Raw genomic sequence first — 24,249 nt, forward strand, 5'->3', positions numbered from 1 at the left:
AGTCATTTCAGCTAACCAGGAATTTTAGGTCAGCTGCCTAATTTTGCCTTTTTTGATTTGGATTTCGTAGTTATCTGTAGGCAGTAGATTTACAAGCAGGTGCTTTAGAGAGATGGAGGGAGGAGGGCTTAAAACTGCTTAAATCCACTTCCATTACATTTCTGCCTTCACTGCTTAGTGCTCAAGTGGGGGCTGCCCAATTGCCTGTGTTGTCCATCAAAGGCGGCCTTGACTTTGCTTTAAGCAGAGACTTTGCTTTGGTTCAGACAGGATGAATGCTTCACAGCCCCAGAGAAGCTCCCGTGGTGGGCTAACATCTGGATAGGGTGCTCACAGGGTAGCTGGCAGGCAGCTGTGTGTGGAGGAGAACAGCTGTTTCTGGCCACTGACGGGGACTGCTCAGTCACATCACTGCAGACACAATCAACAGATTCCTGGGAACAATACATATGACCAGACATAATGTGCAAAAATGTAGGCTTTATTTTTACACCCAAATTCATTATATGGGGCTGGGTAGGAATTCTTCTCATAAACAACCTATGTAACTTCAAATTCAGTCATGAAAACTGGAATTTCTATATGCAGAGAACAGCACCGCACCAAGAGCATATTTTCATCCTGCTAGCAGCTATTCAGATTTCTGTTGATTGCATCATTCTCTGAAAATTATCTCTTTTTGGAAGAAATTCCTCTGCTTAATCTCGGACAGAAAGTGAACAGTAAAATCTGTTCAACTATTTTACTATCATCATCAATGAATCACCAAAACTAAAAAAGCTTTTAAAATATGTTACATGTGTCTTTGAGGAATTTACTAGGACAATATATCTCATACTCTGGTTATTTCATTGACTTTATTTTTATAGGGAAGAAAATCAGCTAAAGTATAGTAATGGTTCCCTGACTATAATTGAACAAAACCACACAATAAATCAAAACCAGACTTCCAAAGCATTGAAATTATCTCATTTATCTTAAGGAAAAAAAAAAAGTCAAAAGCATAAAAAGCATTTTGGTCAAATTTGATGTTACAAAATATTTTTATATTTATTTAATATCATGTCTCCTACTCTGTAGATATACTGTATATTTTCTGAAAAAATAATATGCAAACAGAGTATTGCATAATACATCTCTTCCAAATTAGCCCAGAAATATTCACTAGATTAATTTTTAACACAATAAGAAAAGTGTTTTAATATTTTATGTTTGAATTTCAGAGAGTTTTATCACATAAGATATTCTGTGGAAAGCAGCACCTATTTACTTTTTTGTAAGCCATTATGAAGATGGAATTGGCCTCTCAGACAAAATAACAGAGGTGATTAAAACACAAGCTGAATAAAGGAGCTTACTGAGTGGATTCTTGCAGAGTGAGTATTTCATCTTGGCTCTGTGTGTGTGTGTGATATTTTGCATAATGGTCCACAGACTTCCTACAATTTTACTGTTACAGAATATACATACACAGAGTGCTGAGACACAGAAGTGGATTTCACATTATGTCTATGCTTATTTAGGGTCACTGTCTATGTGGAATAAGTAAAGGTAATATTAAAAGAAAACAATTATGAAACAAAATATTTCAGTATGCAAACAAAGAAAAATACTGTATTTTAGTTTAGAGACAGTTCAAGCATATACAGCATATACATAATAAAGCTCAGTGTTTTGTCTTTTTTTTTTTTTTTTTTTGTATTAGCTAAAGAAGCAGTCATGAAACTGGTGAATATTGGCTTAAAACTTGACAACCACCTAGTGCATTCTTCTTGCTCACCTTTTAAAAATACACGATCTGAGATGGATACATTGCACTGCTGGAGTTTACAATATATATTTCAAATTTACAAAAATACAGAAAAACAAGATTTCTTGCACTCAGATACTGAGCATTAACCCTTTGAGTACTATTTCCCACCTGCAACACTGCAGAACACATTCATCTGACTTACATGTTTTCATAACATTCTAACAATTACAATTGTCATCTTTATGTACACTATTAGGAAATTTATTCCTACATATTAAAAAAAGAGAAGGTAGAGTCTAATAAGCTGCTAATAACAGAAAAATATGGGGCTTAAGTGTGGTGAAGACTTCTGCCACATATACACAGAGAATCGCAGACTGATGGTCTCTCAGTGGAATTTTCTATTTCCTCTCTGGAGCAATTACATAAGTCTGTGTGAAGACATCACAGCAAACTTTCTTGTGTGGCCATACAGAATTGTGCTTTTTCTCTCATTTCTGGATCCACTGTTCACTTTCCACTGTAGAAATTTTTCTCACAGCTCTATGCTCCCATTCACTCTCTGAAATCTATTATTATTCTGCACCCTTCCTATTTGTAAAAAGCAGTTTTATTTCATATAGGGATCATTCTGATGCAGTTCTGTACTGTGAGTTGATGCTTTGTGTCCAGATGTTCATGGAAACATGAAAAAAATCTTGCCAAGAGCCTTGTTAATAGAGAATGCTACTGACCCTGGAATGCCCCACAATTCAGCAGAAATCATGAACATAAAGAACTTCTCTGAAGGTCAAATTTGCATTAAAGGATTAAGACAATCTGAAATTTGCTAGGGGAGGAAATGGGTTTTCAGAAAGCAACTAGTGAAATTAATAGATGGATTCTAAGAAGGTGTTTTTAGAAAATTACTGAACTTCCTTTTTCTTGACAACTCTGGACTACATTGATCATGTAACTAATAGACAATATCATATATACAGTATCTCTGAACTAGAATAAGCTACTTTAAGAAAATAACTGTAGTCCTCAAAGAGTTAATGATAAAACTGCTCTACCTTAACAGATGTGGAAAGGTTACCATGGAACAGCTTACAGATTTGTTTAAAAGGCATACTTTACAAAGAAGTGTAAAACCTGTTGAGACAATTGCTATTACACCGCACAGTGCCACATACGATGAGTAGTGCATGCTCTGTAAAGACATTAGAGTGGACCCTTATCAAAGCTATCATATAACCTTATACAAAGGATTGTGCCACTTAAACTAGTGCAGAGTGATTTTTTTCCTGTAGATTTAAAATGCTCTAGATTAATATCAATAGGGTTTGTCACAGCCTTGTATCACACTTTTTTTGTTCTTTTTTTTTAAACACATGTAACACTAGAAAACAGCAAATGGTATATCCTGACATATGTCATGCAAAATACAACCAATACAGCACCAAAGATGTAACAGAGACATTACCTAGCACTTCTCTCCAACAAGAAAAAGGACAGAACAGAGACTGTACATTACATGACTTTACAGGCCATATGCTACAGAAGGTTTTTAGAGGCAGTACCACTTTTGTATATCTAAAAAGCTGCAATTTTATAAAATCCTGTTTATCATTTCTACCATAGCCACTTCTGATTAAAATCCATGGCACAGTAATAATATTTTTCTACAAAAATAAATAAGTAAAAGTTTAAGATGCTGATATGTTTATAAAAAGTGTCTGGAGTTACTACAGAAAAAAAGTGAAAACAATCAATGAAAATGATGTTTCTAAAGAAATGTCATTCTGTAAAACAAAAGGATATTGCCTCTCTTATTCAATTGTCTAGACTTCATTTTCTCATTATCTTTCAGAATAATTTTATAACTTTCTTTTAAAAATATTTTCACTTTAAAACTGTCACTATCCCTCTCTCTTTGACACTTACAAAGAAAATGAAAAGCTGTACAATTTACTGATGAGCTACAAAAACATATCACCATATTTATTTTGGAATAAAAACGAAGATAACGATGGTTTAGGGCAAAAAACACATTATGAGGGCCCATGAACTACACAGTAGTTTCATTTTTCCAAGGGCCAGTTTTGATATTTCCTGTACTATCTGAGCTGTATATCATGGCTTCATGCATGTTTCCCTTAAGAATTCCGTTGTGATTTGTTGTATTAAATGGCAATGACTGTGTCCGTGGGTGCATTTCAAAGTGAGCTGGGTGGTGCACAGTGTCACTGTCTGGCATTTTACCACAACTGTATATTACAGTACTTGCGTCGCTGCTTTCGGGCTGGTTGACGGTAGGGTATGGATCACTCTTGGAGCAGCAGGCCCGCCTGTGACCCGACTGGCTCTCGTGTGTGCTGTGGGGACTGTCTGTGTGGGAGCTGTGAATGCTGCCGTCGATGCTCGAGGGGATGTGGTAGGCGTACTCCCTTTCCCCCGCAGACCTGTGCCGACTGAAGTAACGTGGCTTAGTTCTGCTTTTCAGACATCTGTGAATGTGCATGTTGGGTCTGAAGCTTCCCTCGTTGTGGACATGGATGTGAGCTTCATCGTCAAGCAGCTGATCGCAGTGCATTTTTGCACAGCACGGTGTCACGGGCGACAGGCAGTTAACGTGGTTCTGCACTGCTTGCAGGTTAGTGAGTTTGCAGTGGCTCGCTGCCGGGTGGTTGAACACAGCTGACTTGTTGGGACACGGAGATTCCTGCAGACAAGGTGCGTGAACCTGGGTGTCGCCATTGACGTTGACCTTTGGGCGCACGTTAACTTGCACAGAGTAGGTGTTTCTTTTGGATGGGCAGCAGGACCACCAGCAATGCCACACATCATCTCGCTTTGCACAGTGATGGATCAGGATGAAAAGCCCCAAGGTCACACAGAAAGCTCCATAAAGACAGCTAAATATCATATCCAAGAAGTGGCCTTGAGATACTGCAAGTGCTCCAAAGGTCCAAGTGGCAGTAAACAGGAACAAAGTAAATGCTGCGGCTCGAAGCTGAGCCTTAAATGAATGCTCATTTTCCAATAAGGAAGAAGAAATCATAGGGCAGGTTGCCTGGGGAACGGACAGAGAGTCTGTAATATGACCATGGCCCATGTCAGTACTTGGCATTCTCTGCGGATCTTCTGTCTTTTCCTTCAGCTCATACTTGCGCTCAGGATGGCGCTTCAGCTGCACGTACGTGCAGAGAAAATAAACACAGGTCACCAGCACAATGAACGCCACCGGCCCGTAAAAAGCACCGAGACTGGGCTCCCAGGCCATCCAGCAACTGAAAACAATAACAAGAGAGAGTCAAGAACATTTCAGAGCCCACATTAGATGTGATGGACAAATGACTGTTGTCTGACTAGTATGACACAACAGTATCTCAGAAGTTCAGCTTGTGGAGAGAGGGAGCCTGTCTTTAATATTAATTCAGCTGAGGCATCACTTTCTAATTTTTTAATAGAATAGAATATATGGTATAATTTACAGATTATTAAAACTGCAATTTTCCAAGAAATGTAGGTCAGTTTAGACTCTGGAACTGCAGTGAAGTATAAGACCATTTATGTCAACCTTTTTTTCTACCACTAAAAATGTCAGCACTAATACTTTGATTAAAAAGCAAATGAGGCATAGTTTATACGCTCTATGTGAGCAATAGAAATGCACACATTTCAATGGTTTGTATCAATTAATATTGCTACAAATCCTTAAGCCTGAAGATTGTTCTTACAGAATTTTCTTCTTGCCTGAGGACAGCCTGAGTACCAAGAGAGGATGAAAAGACTTCCAGTTGAACTGTAACCACTTTCTGTAGTGAGCAGACCTCAGAGATATATGTCATTTCTGAATTCTGCACTGTTTCTACAATTCCTGGGAGTTCATCCATGTAAATTTGAATGTCCTCAGAAAAATCAGGGAAACTGATGATCTCTTTGCATTATATTACTAGCATAGTATCATTGTAACATGATCATGGTTTGCTAGGCTTTAGATAATATAATCATAACTGTTTTAGAGCAGCTTAAAGTAGCTCACGGGCCAGCATGAGTCTGAGAGGAGTGTCTTAAGTATGAATGATCTGATCAAACAAACATGGGAGAAGAAAACACTAATGAAATCCTAGACGGAAACTGGCATAACATGGGTTAGAGGGAGAAGGAATATTTGTCTTATTTTGACTCTTCTCTATGATCTGCTTTTAGCCACTGTTACAGACAGAGATCTGTGCTGGCAGTATAGCACAGTACAGGTGCTACTAGGTCCTTATATCCTAAATATTGCATGGATTTCTGGAAAGAGGAATAAGTTACTTTGTCTCTTGGACACGAAGTAATGGGCTTTAACTGCAGCAAGAAAGAACTAAACTAGATTTTTTGAAAAGTTTTTTAGCTGTTAGGACAATTAGGGTAATACGCTGTTGGAATGAAATGTGGTCTATCCATTATGGGAGCATTTAAAGTATCTCAGATAAATAAGTGTCAGGAATGGTTTGGATATAGATAATTTCCCACTGGGTCAGAAAGACAGACCAGGTGATCTGTCATGATGATTCCAGCTCTAAAAGTGACACTGTGTGACACTTCATATTCATTTAGGCGTGTGTGATTAGTTGCAGTTTCTCCAGTTCCAGTGAGGAAACTTCTGCTATCAGATTCTTGTCAAGCCAGGAATTATCTACAAGTTACTATAAAAAGGACAGAATGACTTTTTTCTCCCAGGCTGAGAACTTCTCAGCTAAATAGAGGCAGTCCCACTGGACTTTACAGCAAGAAAATGCAGAATAATGACTTTGAATTTTTAAAATCTGCCACCTAAACAGAAACATACACACATATATTAATGAACTTAGAAACACTCCAAAGAGTATACAATTTACTGTTAGACAGGCACAAGAACAGATCCTCTGAAAGATATTTGTGAAACATAGGTAAATAACCACCTACATTTAATTGGGTAAGCAGAGAACACAGAACTACGTGAATACTTGAAATACATTTGAATGCTGCATATTTGATGCAAAGTAGAGAGTGGAATGCTCCCAGGTGGAACAGTCTCATGGGATGCTATTTCAAGTAGAACCTCATTGTGGATCACTTACAAAATCTGTTCTTTACAAAAAAGTTCAAGTTTGTGCATTTACATTTACTTCACTAATACCATAAAAAATGAATAAAGCATATAACTCACTATGCTGCCATTGAATTAGGAGATTTTTACTCAATCTTATAACCATTCCTTATCTGTCCCTTGTTTTCTGTGCACGCTGTGGCACCAGGTACTAATTTGCTACATTAACATGATTAAAGAAGTATAACCCCAGGAACTGCAGCAAAATGAAAAATGTTTCATATTTATGAATGTAAAGAATAGAGCTTTATAATACACTGTTGATTATAAACTGGCTGTTTAATTGGATAAAATTGAATAAATATATAAATATGAGTTTGGCCCTAGGCAGAGCATACAGTTAGCCATAGTATGAGCTGATTTCTTATTGGAATTTAAATTTCAATTACCTATAAAAATGTCTTTAAGGAGCCAGATGCTCACTTATGAACCATTCTCCTTGGCTGCCACTTCTCATGCCCAGAACATAACCAGTTTCAAATGTGTTACAATAGATGCTCAAAGCAGTAACTAAGAGTGATGTCCTCTGGAGTATTAGTGCTGCCAGAGTACTAAAATATCCAATCACTGTATGCCAGTCACTGCCATGCTGATCTGTTGCACACACTGCATTTAATGTTGCAGTCTAATTCACTTTTTGCTATGCTCTTATGGAAAGACTACATGTACTTATGGATACCTCATGCTTCCCATGCCAAGAATTGGGAACTAATAACAACGTGATGCCTGATGCACTTGTGGAGGTCTACTGAACACCTACCTACACACAAGGATATGGAAGGATCATGACAGGGTTGCCAGACATTGTGACTGGAACATTTCCAGGCAGTGAAAATCCAAAATATTTGGGTTTTAATGGAGGGACAGGAGTGGAAGAAGTAGGGAAGGGATTTTTACTTGTACTTTTCTTACATCATTACTTGTAAATTGCTTTAAGTTGCCAGAAGTGTATAAAATCAAGGTAGATAATGAAATGAAAATATTTGAATAAATAATAGTTGCATTAGATATGATATTCCTTAGGTATTTTTAATATCTTTCACTTATTCAGATGTAAATGAAGAGTAATTCTGTAAATGAAAGGTGATTATATTGCCAGTAATGGAGTCAAATAGCTGGAGGTGAAGCAGCAAGCTCCATATTAAGACACTGCTCTTTCACAGATAATATTTAATACAATTTTGTAACAGATATCATCCCAAATTGCATGCCTGTACCCTTTATAAAGTCAGGTACATTTATTTAGATAAGAAACAGAATCTGTTTTCCTTAAACATTTTATGATAGTAGTTTATACTTACTATGGTGCATTGCCTTCAATCCCATAATTATTGATATTGGTTGCTGCTGTAATCCCACATATAATGAACGGAACTCCACCACTAATCAGGTAAAATCTGTGGAGAGATAATAACTGATATTTTAATTTGCCTGACTTGTAGTTGAAAATACTCTTAAAATAATTGTATCTTCTTCAAGTATTTTGGGAATATAATATTGCTGAAATATTAAAGAAGTCCCTAAAACCAGAAAAGCAAAGAATTAAATACTGTCACAATAAGAACTGTACTCTATGAAGCAAAGAGCAGAAAGCTTAATGTTGAAAGCTTTATATGGAGTCACTTTTAACAAACACTTGATTTACAATTTCAGTAAATGTAGCTACTATTGATGCAATATGAAAAACAAAACATTGTCTAATGACAGAACCAAAATCCTTAATAAAATTATTATCTTCATCTAGATATTTATATTAATAGTTATTAAATATGCTAGAAGTATAAATTAAAAATATTCAGGTAAAGTATCTTTATTCACTTTAACATACAAATGCTATCAGGGAAATTCAGTGAAATCACAGAAACATTTTCATATCTTCCACATGACGAAAGAAAGGAAGCTCAAGTAAGCCAAAGAGAAAAGGGACAGTCCAATTGGTAAAATGTTTTGGTTTATTTCTTCACAGGAAAATAATCTGAAGAAATCAGAAGGATTTTGCATATAACTAATTTTTCTTCATTCATTCAATGCCCAGCCTTGCAAATACATTAAAATATGAGCACTTCCAAGGCTTCAGCAAGATCTGAAAAATGCTAGTCTTTCTGTAAAAACTTGCATTGAGAGACAGAAAACAGAGAGTTTCACTCCCCTCTAACTGGTTAAATGCCATTGAAGGACGTGGATGCAGGAGCCATGACAAAGCAGGATCATAAGGGTACCTGGAAGTCCCAGGGGATCTGACTGAATTTGCCATCCTTCATGCCTATGTCCAAATTCAGCAAAACCATCATCACATTTCCATTTATATAACCAAAGCAGAGAATTATGCCTGGAGCACAGCACTTCCACTGCTCTGGTCTCTGAGGTGGAGAGCACCAGCCCCCATTCCTGCAGCTGGAAGTGACTGCTCAGTGCAAGGGGAAAATGTTCCACTGCACCCAGGAGCTCAGCTGGTTCTCTGAAATCCTGACTCATTTCCTGGCTTAACCAATGCTCCTCTGCCAGCAGACAAAATTAGTTTCCTTTTAAGCCACTTCTTTGGTGTGGAAAGAGTATGCAGGGATACAGACGCTTCCCACTCATTGCTGCTGTGTCCCTCAGGTCTAGGAGGAGCCTCATAACATGTGGGACACATTCTGATCACAATCTAGCTACTAGTTTTCTATAAGGTATTATAAACATTAGGAAATTTCACACTCATTGCAAGGTAGGATTTTTACAGAAACAGAGCAATAGTAAGACTAAATAAATCAGCATTTAATTCAAGCCCAGAATTAGTGTTAGAATTTCTTAACCTCTTTTCCCACCTCTTTCCAAAGCAGAAATATGGATCAGGCTTCAGAAAATTTCATGTTAGTATTTACAGTCAATCTTTGTCCTAATGGTCTAAACTGTAAACAGACCAGAGAAAATCATATTTTGCACTCATCTGGAAGCCCTTCAGATTTTCTAAATTCAAAGTCACTGAGTATATATTTTTTCTTCAACTTGGCTTATTCTGAAGAGCTCAACAAATTCCAATGAACAAGCTGTCTTCCTACAAAATCCATTCATCCACTGCAGTTTAATGATTGTAAATATCTTTTGACTTGAGCATGTCGAATAAGCTAGCTTAATAGCTTTTTATTATTTTTAACAAAGACATTTTCAATGGCATTTTTGGAATTCAGGAAATTACTAGGGTACAGCAATGAGGCATGGAAAAGCTAACCCTAATTTATCTAAGAAATAGTATGGAGCAGAAAAAATAGCAATACAGAAGCAAGTACAGGAAACTGCACTTCAAACTCGTTTGAAGTGATTACACCAAAGAATTTACCTAAAATGCAACCTATAATTTCATTTTTTTGCAGTGCCACCACTTTTTACAGATTGGATACATACATATAAATCAATTCTTATCTAAAGTTTTAGACAATCCAGTATTTGGATGTTATATAATCTGTTTCACAGCTCACACTTTCAGCAGGCTGCTGAACACAACAGTAGCAACAGATGTTCTGGAAGCACTTTAGCCACACAATGCTGCAGAAGTGTGGCAAATTATGGCCAAATTCCTGTTGTGCCTCAGAGCTAAGAGCAAGAAAATACATTCTAGAAACAACATAAGGTGAAGTCAAATGTTTCAGTGTAGCTGAGGTGCACTGTACTGATATCCAGCACATCACATTGCACACACATCCCCCTGTCTCACTGGGAGGGAAAAAAAAAGAAAATAGCAAATAGAAGTGACAGTGTATACAAATGATTCTTCATTGCTGGGTTCAGGATTCTTGAACAGAAGAAAAGTCAGCAAGAGAGGAATAGGATTAAAATAAAAGAATAGAATAGAAAATATAATTAAAGATACAGAAGTTAAATTAATTGTAAGCGCAGAAGTGGATGCTCTTGTTTATTTGTGTGAGCTCGTGGATACCTTAAACAGTGTATAAAAAAGAAAAGACCCTTTTGCAAAGTCACGAAAGAAAAAACAGTGATCAAGAAGTTCCATATACATGTTAGTTGTGAGGAAGTAATACATTTAGACCAGACTTTTCAAGCATTACTTTTTATGCCATCATTAGTTGTTATCAATTTCTTCTTCATGCAGATGAGATAAAGCAAATAATTCTAAAGAAAAAGCTGCAGTAGAATTGATAGGACATAAATAAAAAGTGACAAAAATGTAGATAATAAATAGCTATTTTCTTATTTAAAAAAAAAATCTTTTTCCTATACTGTTTACCTACCTTTTATATACTATTTCCTCTTATGACTATCTTAGAATTTTAAAGCTTTAAAGGTCTATGTCCTTTGGTTCCATCAACAGCTTTTGTCTTCCAATTACCTTTTCTACTTCTGAATTGATTTTCTAATTTTTCTCATTACACCAGTGGGGTGTCTCCTCTTCAAAAGAGAACATGCAGGAACCCTGAGCCAATTTAATCTGCTTGTGTTACTATTCTACCATTCAAGTGCACAAAGAAGTGATACTCAGACTAACAGTACTGGAACCTTGTATGCAGCAGTAAGAAGAGCAATGTGACTGTTATGGTGAAGGCAGACAAGACAGACAGACTGGCTGTGGTCATGATAGCCATGCATGCAAATCTTTAATAACTAGGAAACCCGAGGGAGAAAACAAAAATTCTTTTTCCAGCTATAATTTCATCTTGACAAGCAGTTAACTTATATAATATTTTCAAATTGTTTTACAGGGAAAACTATAAACTATCAGTGGGATGATTTGGGGCTTTGAAGCAACTGCCAAGCCGTTGCTTCAATAGCCCTTGGGAAGAGGTTTTCAAATTTGTAATTGCTGTTGCTGGCCACCCAGGGATGTCCTGATGATTCCTAGCAGGCTTTTACATCAGCATACATTTATTTACTGAAGCTCATTCCATCACATCTTCACTAACATTGTTATCCAAGCTAATTAGATTAAAACCAGCCTGGAAGGCCTCAGCAGGATGCACTTGCACCTCTCAACTGCAGTGCAGCAACACCTACAGCCCGAACACCGGGCTGTGCAGACACGAGAAATGATGGGCAGTCATCTGCAGGAATCACCTTCCTTGGACATTACAGGGAACCCCAAGTTTCAGCTGCAGAGACTGCCTGAGACAAGCAAGTACAGTATTTTTTATTACATGCGCTGACACAAACACAACCCCCCCAACAGAGCAGCAGACGCTGCTGGAGGAGATGCCGCTCTGTTGACATCCTGCCTTACTGTTCTCCAGCCTCCCTTCGGCAAGAGCTCCTCTCGTAAGGCGAACTCTACCACAAAATTCTGGGAGCTACACAGCCAATCTGATAGAAACAGGATAATGTCAGCAGGAATGACTGCAATGGCCTGCAGGCAGCATCCATTCTGATAACTTAACATACAGTACATTCTGCTAAGTTTATTTTCATAAATGTTACTCAGTAAGTCAGCAAGTAAAAGGAGAGTTCTACCCAGTGGTAAATTTCTTGCTTGAGTGTCTGGCTATTCTCTAGTGCAAATTTTTTCCAGACTAAGAACCTTGACTCTGAATTTTTCTAAAAAGGGACCTGATCTTTGCTTTATGGGTGTAATGCAAGACTGACTATAAGGTTTTTTTTCTGCAGAGGTTGGCAAAATGGCAATGTATCAGGAAATTATTTAAAAGGCTTCAAATATTGCAGATATTACTTGATTAAGAAGTACATATATTTAGCTTTATTCCTCTCTGCATACACAAATCTAGAAAGGTACATGTAGGTATATATAAAGAAACCACTGAAGCATTAATTTCTTTTCTGCCTGCAGTACCAAAAAAAAAAAAAAAATCAATTTAGCTCTACTTATGTTTAGGGCACAGTTCATACACGAAGACTAGCCACTTGCAAAATAAACATGAAAATAAAAAACAGTCACAGCAAGATGACTTTCCCATTTCTTTTTCTTTGAGCTGGGATTTGGTTTTAACATCTTTGTGAAAATAATTCATATAGAAAATGGTCATTAACTTCAGAGCTAACCAGATGCCACTGTTCAAGTACCCAGGAGGCAGGCAGACAGATAAGTAGCTGCTCCGTAGAAAGCTGAATTTATGAGCCTGATTTTCAAATTATTCTTCCTGAATCTTTCATGCATGACATAATTTTGTGGTCCTTTTTCCTGGGAATTCTGATAAAATACAAAAAAGACTTTTGGAAATTACAGGATTCTGAGAATATATTTTGCCTTTAATGAAAAAAACCCAACGATTTTCAATCCTATTCCCAGATAGTCTTGACTTAAAAACATATTTACAAATACTATATTTGTTTCTCTCAATGATCTTTTTGAAGAGAACCTATGTTTCCATCAGTGCTTTTCTCCTGTCTGCAAAGGAGATCTAAATATGGAGAATACAGATTAAAAACAAACAAACAAAATAATCTACTAATAATGCTAAAATAAACTCTACTTTTGCAAGTCAAGCAGAAGTAAGGGTCATGTGAAAACCCTATTTATCACCTTTTATGTGTCACTATTGTTAGTCTCTTTAACTGCCTATTCACAGTCCACTTTTTTTTTTTTCCTATAAGACATTTCACTCAGCACAGGAGAAACAAAGGTCACTGGACAGGTAATTATTAATTAATTTTAAATATACCCCTTCTTTCTAGATCTTATTTCAACTTAAAAGCTTTGCAAACATTAATTAATTAATTGTCAAAATGTCCTTCTGAGAATATGTATAATCTTTTCTATTTAGAGGCAGACGTTAAACCACAGAAAGATGAATTAAAATAATTGATTAAGCAAAGTCACTGCAGATTTGTTTGCTCAGCTTAAGATGTTCAGGCCTCCATTAGACAAAACTAGCCTCTGTTTTTTTATTAAAATTAGCCATGAGAATGGAGTTTAAATACCCTTCTTCATCTGTCCTTAAAGAGTCCTGGGAACCTGGGCAATAAAGTGGGACAATGTTAGTCCATGTTGGAAGATCTGAAACCTCACCTAACAAATGTCTTCAAACCCATTCGTTTCTTGCCACCATTGGGTCAGGAATGAGAAGGATAGTGACACACTCCATCCACAATCAGCAGGCAGAAAACTATCCTAATTACACTCTCACAATATTTATAACCAACATTGTTCACCCAGAACCTGACCGGTTCTCAACAACACCTGTAACCCAATTGGTTAATTAAAGAACCACACTCTGGTAAATGCCTCATGAGAAAAACAACTTGTTCAAAACACCAGCTGCACATTGCTTACCATTTGTTTACCATTTTTTCTCTGTACCTCCCCAAAACTTCCCAGATGAATTCTGGGAAAGCTTATCTGGCTTTCTCTCTCTGACCACAGCTTCTCTGCTGCGAGCCCACTGCCCTGGGTATTCCCTCTGTGTCTCTGCCCCTCCACCCACGGCAGACCAGGCTCAAGCTCTGCCAGGCAGGGTGAGAGTTCAGGTGCTGCTGGTGGAGGCAGCCAAAAGGCTTCACTGAAGTGATTTATATTCATCTTCCTCAGCTAACACCCTTCATGGAGAGTGTGGCCATTATGACTTGTCCAGAATTTTGCAGATGAAAAGGAATTTACAGGCTGATAGTACAGTTGCAGTTTGCTCTACCAGGACCGCATGAGACAGTCTAAGCCAGCAGAAAGGACAGAAAAATAATAATGCATGTAACAAAAAGATAAACAATTGATTCAGGAACTAAACAAAATGTTCAGAAAAAATTTAGAAGAGAAAGGAGATTCATTTACATAGAGATAACTGTATTGTCTCTTGGTGAGAGAGACTCTTTTAGACTAATTGAGGACCTACTGTATCAAAGAAGCAAGAGACACCTTGACTTTTTTCCCTGTTTTATTGGAGAATGTCTTGGGGGCTGTTGGAAATCAGACAGAGATGATTCTTACAGTGTATTCCATGCTGTAGTTTAGCTCTATTGACTTATTCCTGCTTATTTTAATGAATAAATAACTTAAGTCAGGGTAAGTAGGAATCAATCCTGAATGCCCTTCTGAAGGAAAGAAGTAAGTAAAGTATTAAGCATCATGTTGATGAGAAATAAAATATATTTATTGGTATTTCTTAAAGAATCAATACTTGAAAAAATTCACAGGTATGATGCTTATAGAGAGAACACTGTTTATGGTAATGCTTGGAGAGAAATCATGGGAGGAGAAATAATACTCATGCTTTAAGTATTTTTTATTTACACAGTCATATTATCCCTAGAGAACAAAGAAGCCCTTTCAATTCTGTTTCCACAGTTAATTTCTAGCAGTAAAATGGCTGATACCCTTGTTTGGAAGTATTCATAGCCACCTCATTTTTCCAGGCATTTGACTCCTCTGGCATGGAGCTGTTAGCTGAAATCACTTTGCAGTTCCAGCCTACTGAATCAAACACAAGTGCTTCAGTGAGCATCGCAGTACACCTCTAGAAAGTCAATTACCACCAGGATGTCCTTCTGCCTTTCAAAGGGGAGGAAAGAGCCATCAGCTTATCAACCCTCATCAAGACAAGAAATTTTGATAACAGCCTATATGTGACAATGGTATTTTATATAATATGAAAGTGAAATGAAAAGTAAAGCGTGTAAAGATAATAAGTGCTGTACTCCTGTACTGTCACATATTTAATACTCAGATCACTTTGTATTAGTATCAATGTCCTATGAATGTCAGTCGAACCACCTTGCATTTTAAACAGGAAATATGGATTTCTTTGGTTTTACTTGAGCTAGTATTTCATTAAGGCTGTCAAAGGAACCAAATAGAATTACTATCAGGAGGACATATATTTTAATTTGGTTTGACTGTGAAAGTCACTGACAAGGGGTTCTGGTCTATGTTCTCCTATGACTAAATTTTTAAATCGTATTTTTTAAAAGGAATTTATGTCAACCCCATATTTTATTCTGGCAGTGACCAACATAACTTCCTGAATTCCCCTGTGTTTCATGCATTTTAAGTTTTTGACACTCACTTGCTTTTTAGGCAAAGTTTTTTCACAAAAAGGAGGTTACTTCTTCTGCAGCAATTTTTAAAAAGTTTAAGCAGACCATTCAAGTCCTTGTTTTGAAATTCTGTAATTCTCAGATGACCTGAAAATACAATATTTTTAACTTTCACAGAATGAGAAGCTTTGAGAGTTGATTCAGAGGTTATTTATTCACTGCTTGATATATTTTTGGATTTAGCTATGAAGTATATTTGTTGCATTAAAAAAAGATATTCTGAAGCATTAATTTTTATTATGAGCTATACTGCCAAGTTAGATCTAAGTAATTTTGATGGCATGAGATTCATTGGTAACATATTCTCAGTTGGTAATACTCTCAGTTTTATTTTCTCTGAAACTCTTTCAATGTACACACAGAGAGTCATTCAGAAAATATTAATGACCAAGCAATCAATGTCACAAAGATGGGGACCTTAATGGTAGATCCAGCAGCCTTGTTCTCAGATTTGCTCAGCTGAGCATTTAAGACAGACATGTGCAAACAGACAATGAAAAGAGAATACAGGAACTCATGAGAGACCATGCTAATTCTATTCTTCTAAATTCATGCATTCTTTTTCTTTTTCTCTGATATAAGTCAATGATCTTATAAGAAGGGCAAGATCTTTGCCCAAAGTGCCGGGGGAGTTAAAATTGTTTAGAATAAAGTGAAAAATATGAGAACCACTTTAAAGATGTGTGTTTCCAAAGAAACTACATTGTAAATTTGCTCGTTTTTGGCAAGCCTTGTATCTTCTGATGCAAAATTAAGCCCCTAATCCAGAGGGCAGGTGATACAGAATCTTAGCTTTCTAAGCTGAACTTTTATGTGGGCATGGGAAAAACTGAAATCTGATTTCCTACAAATTTCACATTTGTTTTTGGTGTCTAAAACATTGTAAGGCCTATTTAAGATCTTTCCCACAGTTATGCCATCTCTCTGTAACTTCTGCCCTCCCGTATGTCGAGGTCTTTATATTTGTTATTCACCTGCCCAGCCAGTCATATGGAACGTAGAGAAGTTTAATGATATCTATTGATCTCAGACCAGCTACAGCTGAGTTATTAGACATGACAAGTCTCAACAACAGACACATCCTTAAACAAACTGTTTCTTTAATGGGATCAAAATAAAAATAAGAATAAATTTCCATTTTTCTATTACAGATAATTCTAGGCGAAATGTGAAAACGTGAGCTTTAATGGTTCGAAGCTTAGCAAACAGGAATCTTAAATTCAGTCTTCAAAAACATCCTACTTTTCTATATTAATATCATAATTTTTAGTTTACTTTAATAATTCCTGAATGAGGAATGATAGTGTAACTACTTACAGAGAGAATATAGTAGGGAGAAAGCTAAAAGCATATTTATCTCTTCAGATGGCTCTGAAACATTTCAAGAACCTTTTATAGCCTGTTTGATTGATACAAGCCATTAAAGTAATCAGTTTAGGAAATTTAATGTTGCCCCATGAAATCTGCCATTTCTGCAAAAATCCCCAAACTGTCCTTCTTCAATGAAAATGAAAATTACAGCTTCAGCTATAATTGTATGTAAAACTGCTGAATGCATCAGCTGGCTTCTGTCACATAGCAGTGAGTGGGCTGTTACTGTTCAAGTCCTCTCAGAAAGAATTTAAAGTTACAAATGTTACGGCCACCGTGCAACATACATATTGTTACTATTTGATAGAGTTATTTTTGATAGGTTTATATGTCCTCATAAAGTGCCTTCTCATGAAGTGTACAGAACAGTGGTAAATTTCATCCCCCTAGATTTGTTCAGCATATCCTATGCATATTCTTAAATGAAACCCATACACCATACTCAAGACATATTTAGAATCTACAGAAAATATCTGGAAATATTTCTATTGGCTTTTAAATATTAATACTTCAAAGTATTAAAGCATTCTTAAGGTTTCTGAGAATTTTACTAATAAGGTAATAAAGGCCTCACCTTCAAACTATTGTTAATGATTAGGTGCTACATCCCCAAATTCAAACATTTAGTGTTTCAAACTTCTGCATCGCTTTACAATTTACAACTGTGAAGTTTACAATTATGTGCTAATCACAATTTACTGCTACCTTCCATTTAGTTAGGTAATTGGGTTTATTTTCAACTGCACGTATCTAAAATCTAATCACACAGCTCTAGCAAGATGTATCCTCAGGCAAAGTGAGAGGACAAACAGTCTTGTTTAAGACATGAAGAAACCACAGACTAAATAAAAATAATATGATTTGGATTATTAAATCTTCCTGGTCTACAAGAAGTATTCAGTCACAAACCCAGAGGGCCATTTAAAATTGAAAAGCATTTACACAGAAGATCCATGGAAACCACAAAACCCTTTCTGTTGAATCTTTTCAGCTACCAAGCTTTCAGCTATCAAACCCACATCTTTAGAGAGGAGATCAAACAGCTTCCCAAAAGGAATTTTTTCAAACATGAAAGCATACATGCAGGTTTTGAATTCCTCTAAAGACCTCTGTGGTAAAGCAAGGGATTCTTTGTTTTAATTTGGTTCCCATTTTAAAATATTTTGATTTTTTTGAATAGTTCTAGTATTTTTAGGGTTTGCCACAGGTCATGAGTTGAGGAGGGAGCATCTCTTAAAGTTAAGAAAAAGTAATAGACGGGATGTTCATTCACACTGATGCTGCTTTCAGTCATACAGAAAACCATCTGGAAACAGTCAGATAAAGCCAGGGCAAGGCACGGATGTTGAAATCCTAAAATACAACCTCAGTGCTTTTACATATAGATCCTGAAGGTACACATTTTTGCTTTATTTACCAAGACTGCATGAGGAAAAATTGCAAATAAATTATTATGTACAAGGTGCCTGTATAAGTTAGACATGTACGTTTTTGGTTTTCGGTTTTCTTTCTATCCTTATATTGCCTTTGTTCACAATTACTTGGTGGGAAAAAAAAAATCTCAGTCCTTATATAGAGCAGCAGGACAGAATAGAATACTTCCCTCAACAATTAAATTGCAGTCCACAAAGATTAGAGTCTGAAAATTTATGCACCACAAGTCTAAAATGTGAGGCTGCAAAATATAGGTCAGGTAAAAAATTCAAAATACAAAGATAAAACATTTCAATTTTTTCAAATCAGAATTTTTTCTGCATCTCTCTTGCATAATAATTTCTAAATCTTATTTTCCTTTTCAGAATAGGAAGACATAGCAAAAAAGTTGTCATCTTCCATGAATGAAAATCCCATTTTCAGCTGGCAACATTTGGAACATGCAACTATTCTACATGCAACCACTGTAAATTAATACCAAAAAAAAAAAAAAAAGTGGAAATCCAAAATCTATTAATTTGATTAATTGTGAATAACTTCTCTCCTTGAGTTTTTTTGGTGGTATTCCAACATTTTTAAGCACAATTCATTACCTCCTAATGAAGGAGGTAATTTTCCCTCAGCAATGACAGTTTTGTTTCCATGTATTTCAGTTTGTAACATATTCCTGAATTTTGATGGGATTGGGTGATTTTTTTATTATTTATTTCATTTCATGTTTGTGGGTCCATCCAATATGAAAGCTAAAAGGATATAGTACCAGAACAAGAGAAAGAAGCCCTTGCAGATTTTCAAAACTGACCTAGGTGAGAACCTGAGCTCAGTCTTAAATTGGATTTGCTTTGAAAGGAGAGTTAAACTCAATGACTTACAGATGTTTCTACCAATCTTATTTTTTTATTACACTATAATTAACTTATTATTCATTGCTATCTTTTCAGTCTTATGAGGCTCCATCCATACCAGCTGTCAATGCTGAGAGAAGGCTTCTTTCAACCACTGCTCTTCTAGGATATACCGATATGCAATTTGAAACATATGTACTACTCAGAGTGGACTAATTCACAGGTGAGTGAGCATAACTTGAAAATTCCTAAATTTTAAAATTTATTCTGAATATTTTTCAATATAAATGTGTTTCAAATATTTTCAAATCTCTAATAAACTTTCAATATAACTTTTCAAATAAATGTCTGTAAAGACTGAGTTCTTTAGAACAGTGCAATGCATTACCGAAATGTAACCAAATAGGCGACAATGAAACTCAGGAGACCCCACTCCACATCCCAACAATAATGCTTACACCTGTGGCTGAAACCAGCCAAAGCCAGTTGAAACCAAGGAGAAATTTAAGCTCTGTACAAACCCCATTATTGTGTTTAATAGGTTGTGCATCCATTACTGATCCAAGTGCTTTATCCCCACTTGCTCCAATCAAACTCCATGTGACATGCAGACTTGCTTAATTTTGTACTACACAACTGCATTATTCTTTTTCAGAAACTAATCTACCCTGTAAAGAACCTTAGTGAAGTTTCATCTCTAAAGTTTGCAAAAAGGAAAATGCTGACTTTTTTGGTCTTTTGTGGAGAAAATATTACATTAGAATTTATGCAATGTTATCCATTTCTACAATTTCAAATTTTTCATCTTGACAGATATGCAGGTAGCCAAGAACTTAAAAGTTAGGAAGAAGTTTTTATTAAATGTAACAAGCAGCAGGGAAGCATTAAAACACGCTGAAAATAACTTATTTTTTAGATGGTTTTAAAGGCTTTTGGCTTCTTTCTGGAACACTTTCTCTTTCACAGTCCATAGGATGTAATTCAGTCTTCTAATCTAGAGGCAGCAAGGAATGCTTTTTTAATTTTATATTAGGAAAAAATATTATGGATTAGCCTGCTATTAACCCATAGAAAGTACTGTTCAATTAATGACTGTCTCCACAAAACCATGGAGATTTAGATTTATTGACAAAAATTCAGGTTGACATTTTGTCCTTAATTCACCCTATTGAAAAGTAAGAAACAAAGGTACAATTGCATGAGTTCATGAATGTCAACCCTGATTTTTAACTTTAATGTTGAGGGGTTTTGCTGTTGTCGGTCTTTGTATTACTAAACTGAGCTATGGAAAATCTTTTATGTATGATGATGGGATGAACATTTGCTTTTTTTCCTATTTTTTAAAAGCTGACATACACAGAAATCTATTTCTGATGATCCCTATTCCAGATTTTAACCAGAAGCAAAAAGAAATGTTTTGCATCATTTATAAAAAGGTCAAAAGCTAAGTTAAAAAAAAAATAGGTTTTTTTTGAGCACTCAACCGGAAGTGATGATGAAACTTTGAAGGAAAAGGAAAAGCAGAGGTGGAGTTATTTTTATAAACATTAATCAATAAATATTAATTAAAAGCTAGAAACAATGTGCCATTTCCAGAAAGTTATGAACTTGGAAAAAATAGATTTGAAAAGGCATAGACAGCCATTTTCACAAAACTGTAAGAGCATCTCATTGCTCAGGTTTCTGGGTCAAAAGGCTGCCTAGCTTTGCTAAGTACAACAATTATTGGATTTAGCAATGCCAGAACCTCAGAAGGAAACAGTCTCTCCAATTGGAAAGCATTCTCTTAGAAGCATGAAGAGGGAATATGGATAACTGGTTGCTTCTTCAGCACCTCTAATGGAAGACTGAGATATACAAGTAGACAAGTTTAACACTATTCTTATAAGACAATAATACGAGTATGCTAATCCACATTCAACAGTCAAAAATGCCTTACCTAGCATGGATTAGCTATTCTGCAAAAAACAGAGGTTGTGATTTACCCACAATTTGCTCCTTTTCTTTTGGATTAATGAAAAAGGGTTTTAGAGACATCAGTAATTCCAGATATAGAATTCCAGAATGGAAATGAACTCTCCCTGTAGAAATACTTTTTTTCCTGGTGATGTCTACAAGTTCATCTAATATGAAGAAGCAGCAAGATCATGTGACTGACCACTCATGACTTTTTCTTGACACTGCTCACAAATATTAAAAACTAAACACAAATGGTCTTCTGTAATCATAGTTTTCTTTCCTCACAATTAATAGCTAAAACAATACTAGGTATCTCTTACTATCAATAGATAAATAAGTCAGGCATCTCGTGTGCTCAAGTTTTCTTTCACAGAAAACCTTATCAATGTTCACTTTCTGATAAACTTAAAATCCTGAGTGATTCTCTGAGTAAGTGTTATCCAATAATAATGGCATTATCCCTTTGTCTGAATGAATACTCAATCAATACAGGCATAAAGTTTAAACTCGACATTCTATTTTACTAAGGTATATTAGATATTATATTTTGAAAATATTTTAATCTGCATCATTAAAATGACAGAATATTTACCAAAATTTATTTTTAAGTAGCAATCAGCAGTATTTTCAACCTGTGAACCAAAATCTTCCTATGACTAAATATGTGTAGCTCCCACTGAAAATCTAATGTGAGTGCATGTGTTTCCAAGCAGAAGGTGGCCTAATTTTTGTTATGTTTTATATAGTAAGGTGGTACCTGAATAAAAATACCTGCAAGAGCAGCAGCCAGTTTCTACAAGACTCATAACATTTCCAAACACTGAAGGCATATTTGGAACACATTAGTTTCAAAGTCTCTTCTGTCAGAATTTGCTTGCATAATGAAACACAGGAGTTTCTTAAGAGACCAATGAGGCTGTAGAAATTCAGCAGCAAATAAGAGATGAAAAATGAAAATAGTGTTAGGAAAAATCCTTGGTTTACTAGTAACAGAATTGTAGGGCAGGAATGAATACCAGAAGATCACCTAGTCTACTCAAAAGCTCTGAGTCAGAGTCACATTAAACATCTGTCATGACTGGCTTGGCTTTATCTAATTTATGTTAAGAAATTGCTTGGGACAAAGTTCCCCCAGACTTCCAGGTAACCTGTTTTAATTGACAACTATTTTCATAAGTTGAAATATTTTCCTAATATTAACCTATTTATCTCTTACTGCAATTTATTATTTGTTGTATGATTTACTCTTTAATGCCTTTTCATTTGGATTTTTAAATGAACACTAACTTGAATCATCCACATTTCCAGTGATGGGTTTCAACTACTTAAGATGTACAATATCAGGGAGATCAGTGGAACTTTATGTATAATTTTCCATGGTGTCTCAACTCAAAACCAAATGAATTAATCTAATGAAGCTTTTCCTCCCAAGATTTTTAAGCTCTCCTTCCAAACAGGCATAAACCAGAGATTATCACACATATTTGACAGGAAGTATGCATAGAATAAGCCAGGTCTGAAACTGAATTTGCAACAGTTATACATATTTAATGTAATATGCATATCTGTGGATTTCATAAATTTTGTTTGTCCAAGGAATATAATTTAATTTCCTTGAATTTTACAATTCATTAATAAAGAAAAATATTATGAAAAATTAAAATTACCTATTTAAAACTATCACTACTAATATATATATACACATATGTGCATAAAATACACATATATATGTGTTTTATTGCTAGTTTATTTTAAGATAAGCCATATTTTAAGATAAACATTATTTTTGGTTCAGCGTTTACTCTTGGAATCTGATAATATCTTTTAGCCAAAATGCCTTTATGGAAGAGAGGCAATGTATTGGTAAATGCAACACCTACTATGTCCTATGCCAAGCTATAACTTAAATGCACAGTGATTGCACTGTACTGCAGTTATTATCAGACTATTTATTGTGCAATCCTATATTGCACTTGTTGGCTGCCTGCAGTGTTCTCATTTCTGTGACACTGCAGTTTATCGGTCTGCACAACATGCTTCATAAATCTTCATGACTAACATTTTCTTGTAACATCAGGGTTTTCATTACAGTCAAGATGGATGTATATAGATGCCTACTTAATGCAAGTGTCCTGTAACAAACTTTAAGTTCTATCTTCCTCACAGAATAATTTTTGGGAAAAAGAATTTATATCTAATGTGACTAATTTTTTCTCACTAATTAATGAGTACAATCATCTACTATTAAAAGTCAGATATGCTTTTCTGTAATTGTGGTGAATCTAATTTCATGCAGATGGGAATGCTTAGTTCTTGTCCATACAATTACAATAAGCACACTTGAAAAGATCATATACATTTATCTTTACAGCATTTTTGCATAATCAAGTTTAATCTATATGACACCAGAGAATCATCTGAGAAAATATTTAGTTCTTTCAAATCTGATAAAGTTTCCTACAAAGCCCCCATTGGAGTCTGAATATATTATCTTCTAAAAATCCTTGAACTTGTAGAATTTCCAATCAGCATTTTACATTTTGCCTGGAGCAGCATATCAAAGCACAAAGCATTTTATCAAGCTTACCCACCCTCTAACTTACCCTCTACAATTATGTATATGAGTAGCTCAAATCCTAAAAGCTACTGAGGCAAGGGACAGTGTGACAAGAATTCTGAATTTCCAGGAAATACCTAGATGCGAATTCAGGATAAAAGCAGCTGAAAATTCAATCTAATACACAGTACTGCAGATCAGCATGTTGCAGCTCAAGCCTTTCAAAGCTGAAAATATCATA

At 35.6% G+C, this 24,249-nt stretch overlaps 1 protein-coding gene across 2 annotated transcripts in view; it reads right to left on the bottom strand.

Annotated features, from left to right (window-relative positions):
* Positions 1-465: 465 nt before the first annotated feature.
* The window catches only part of ADGRA1 (adhesion G protein-coupled receptor A1), a 254,011-nt gene continuing 230,227 nt past the window's right edge, over positions 466-24,249 (bottom strand). Inside the window, exons 18-19 of one of the 2 annotated variants that reach the window (XM_030276174.4) lie at positions 8,174-8,269; positions 466-5,025 (exon numbers count right to left, since the gene is read on the bottom strand). In XM_030276174.4, the coding sequence (XP_030132034.4) occupies positions 3,804-5,025; positions 8,174-8,269 (1,318 nt within the window). In that variant the 3' untranslated portion in view covers positions 466-3,803. The remainder of the gene's footprint in view (positions 5,026-8,173; positions 8,270-24,249) is intronic. The other variant, XM_030276175.4, reaches the window with a different exon arrangement.

Source organism: Taeniopygia guttata, chromosome 6 (assembly GCF_048771995.1).
Source record: "Taeniopygia guttata chromosome 6, bTaeGut7.mat, whole genome shotgun sequence".
In the NCBI taxonomy this organism is placed as follows: Eukaryota; Metazoa; Chordata; class Aves; order Passeriformes; family Estrildidae; genus Taeniopygia; species Taeniopygia guttata.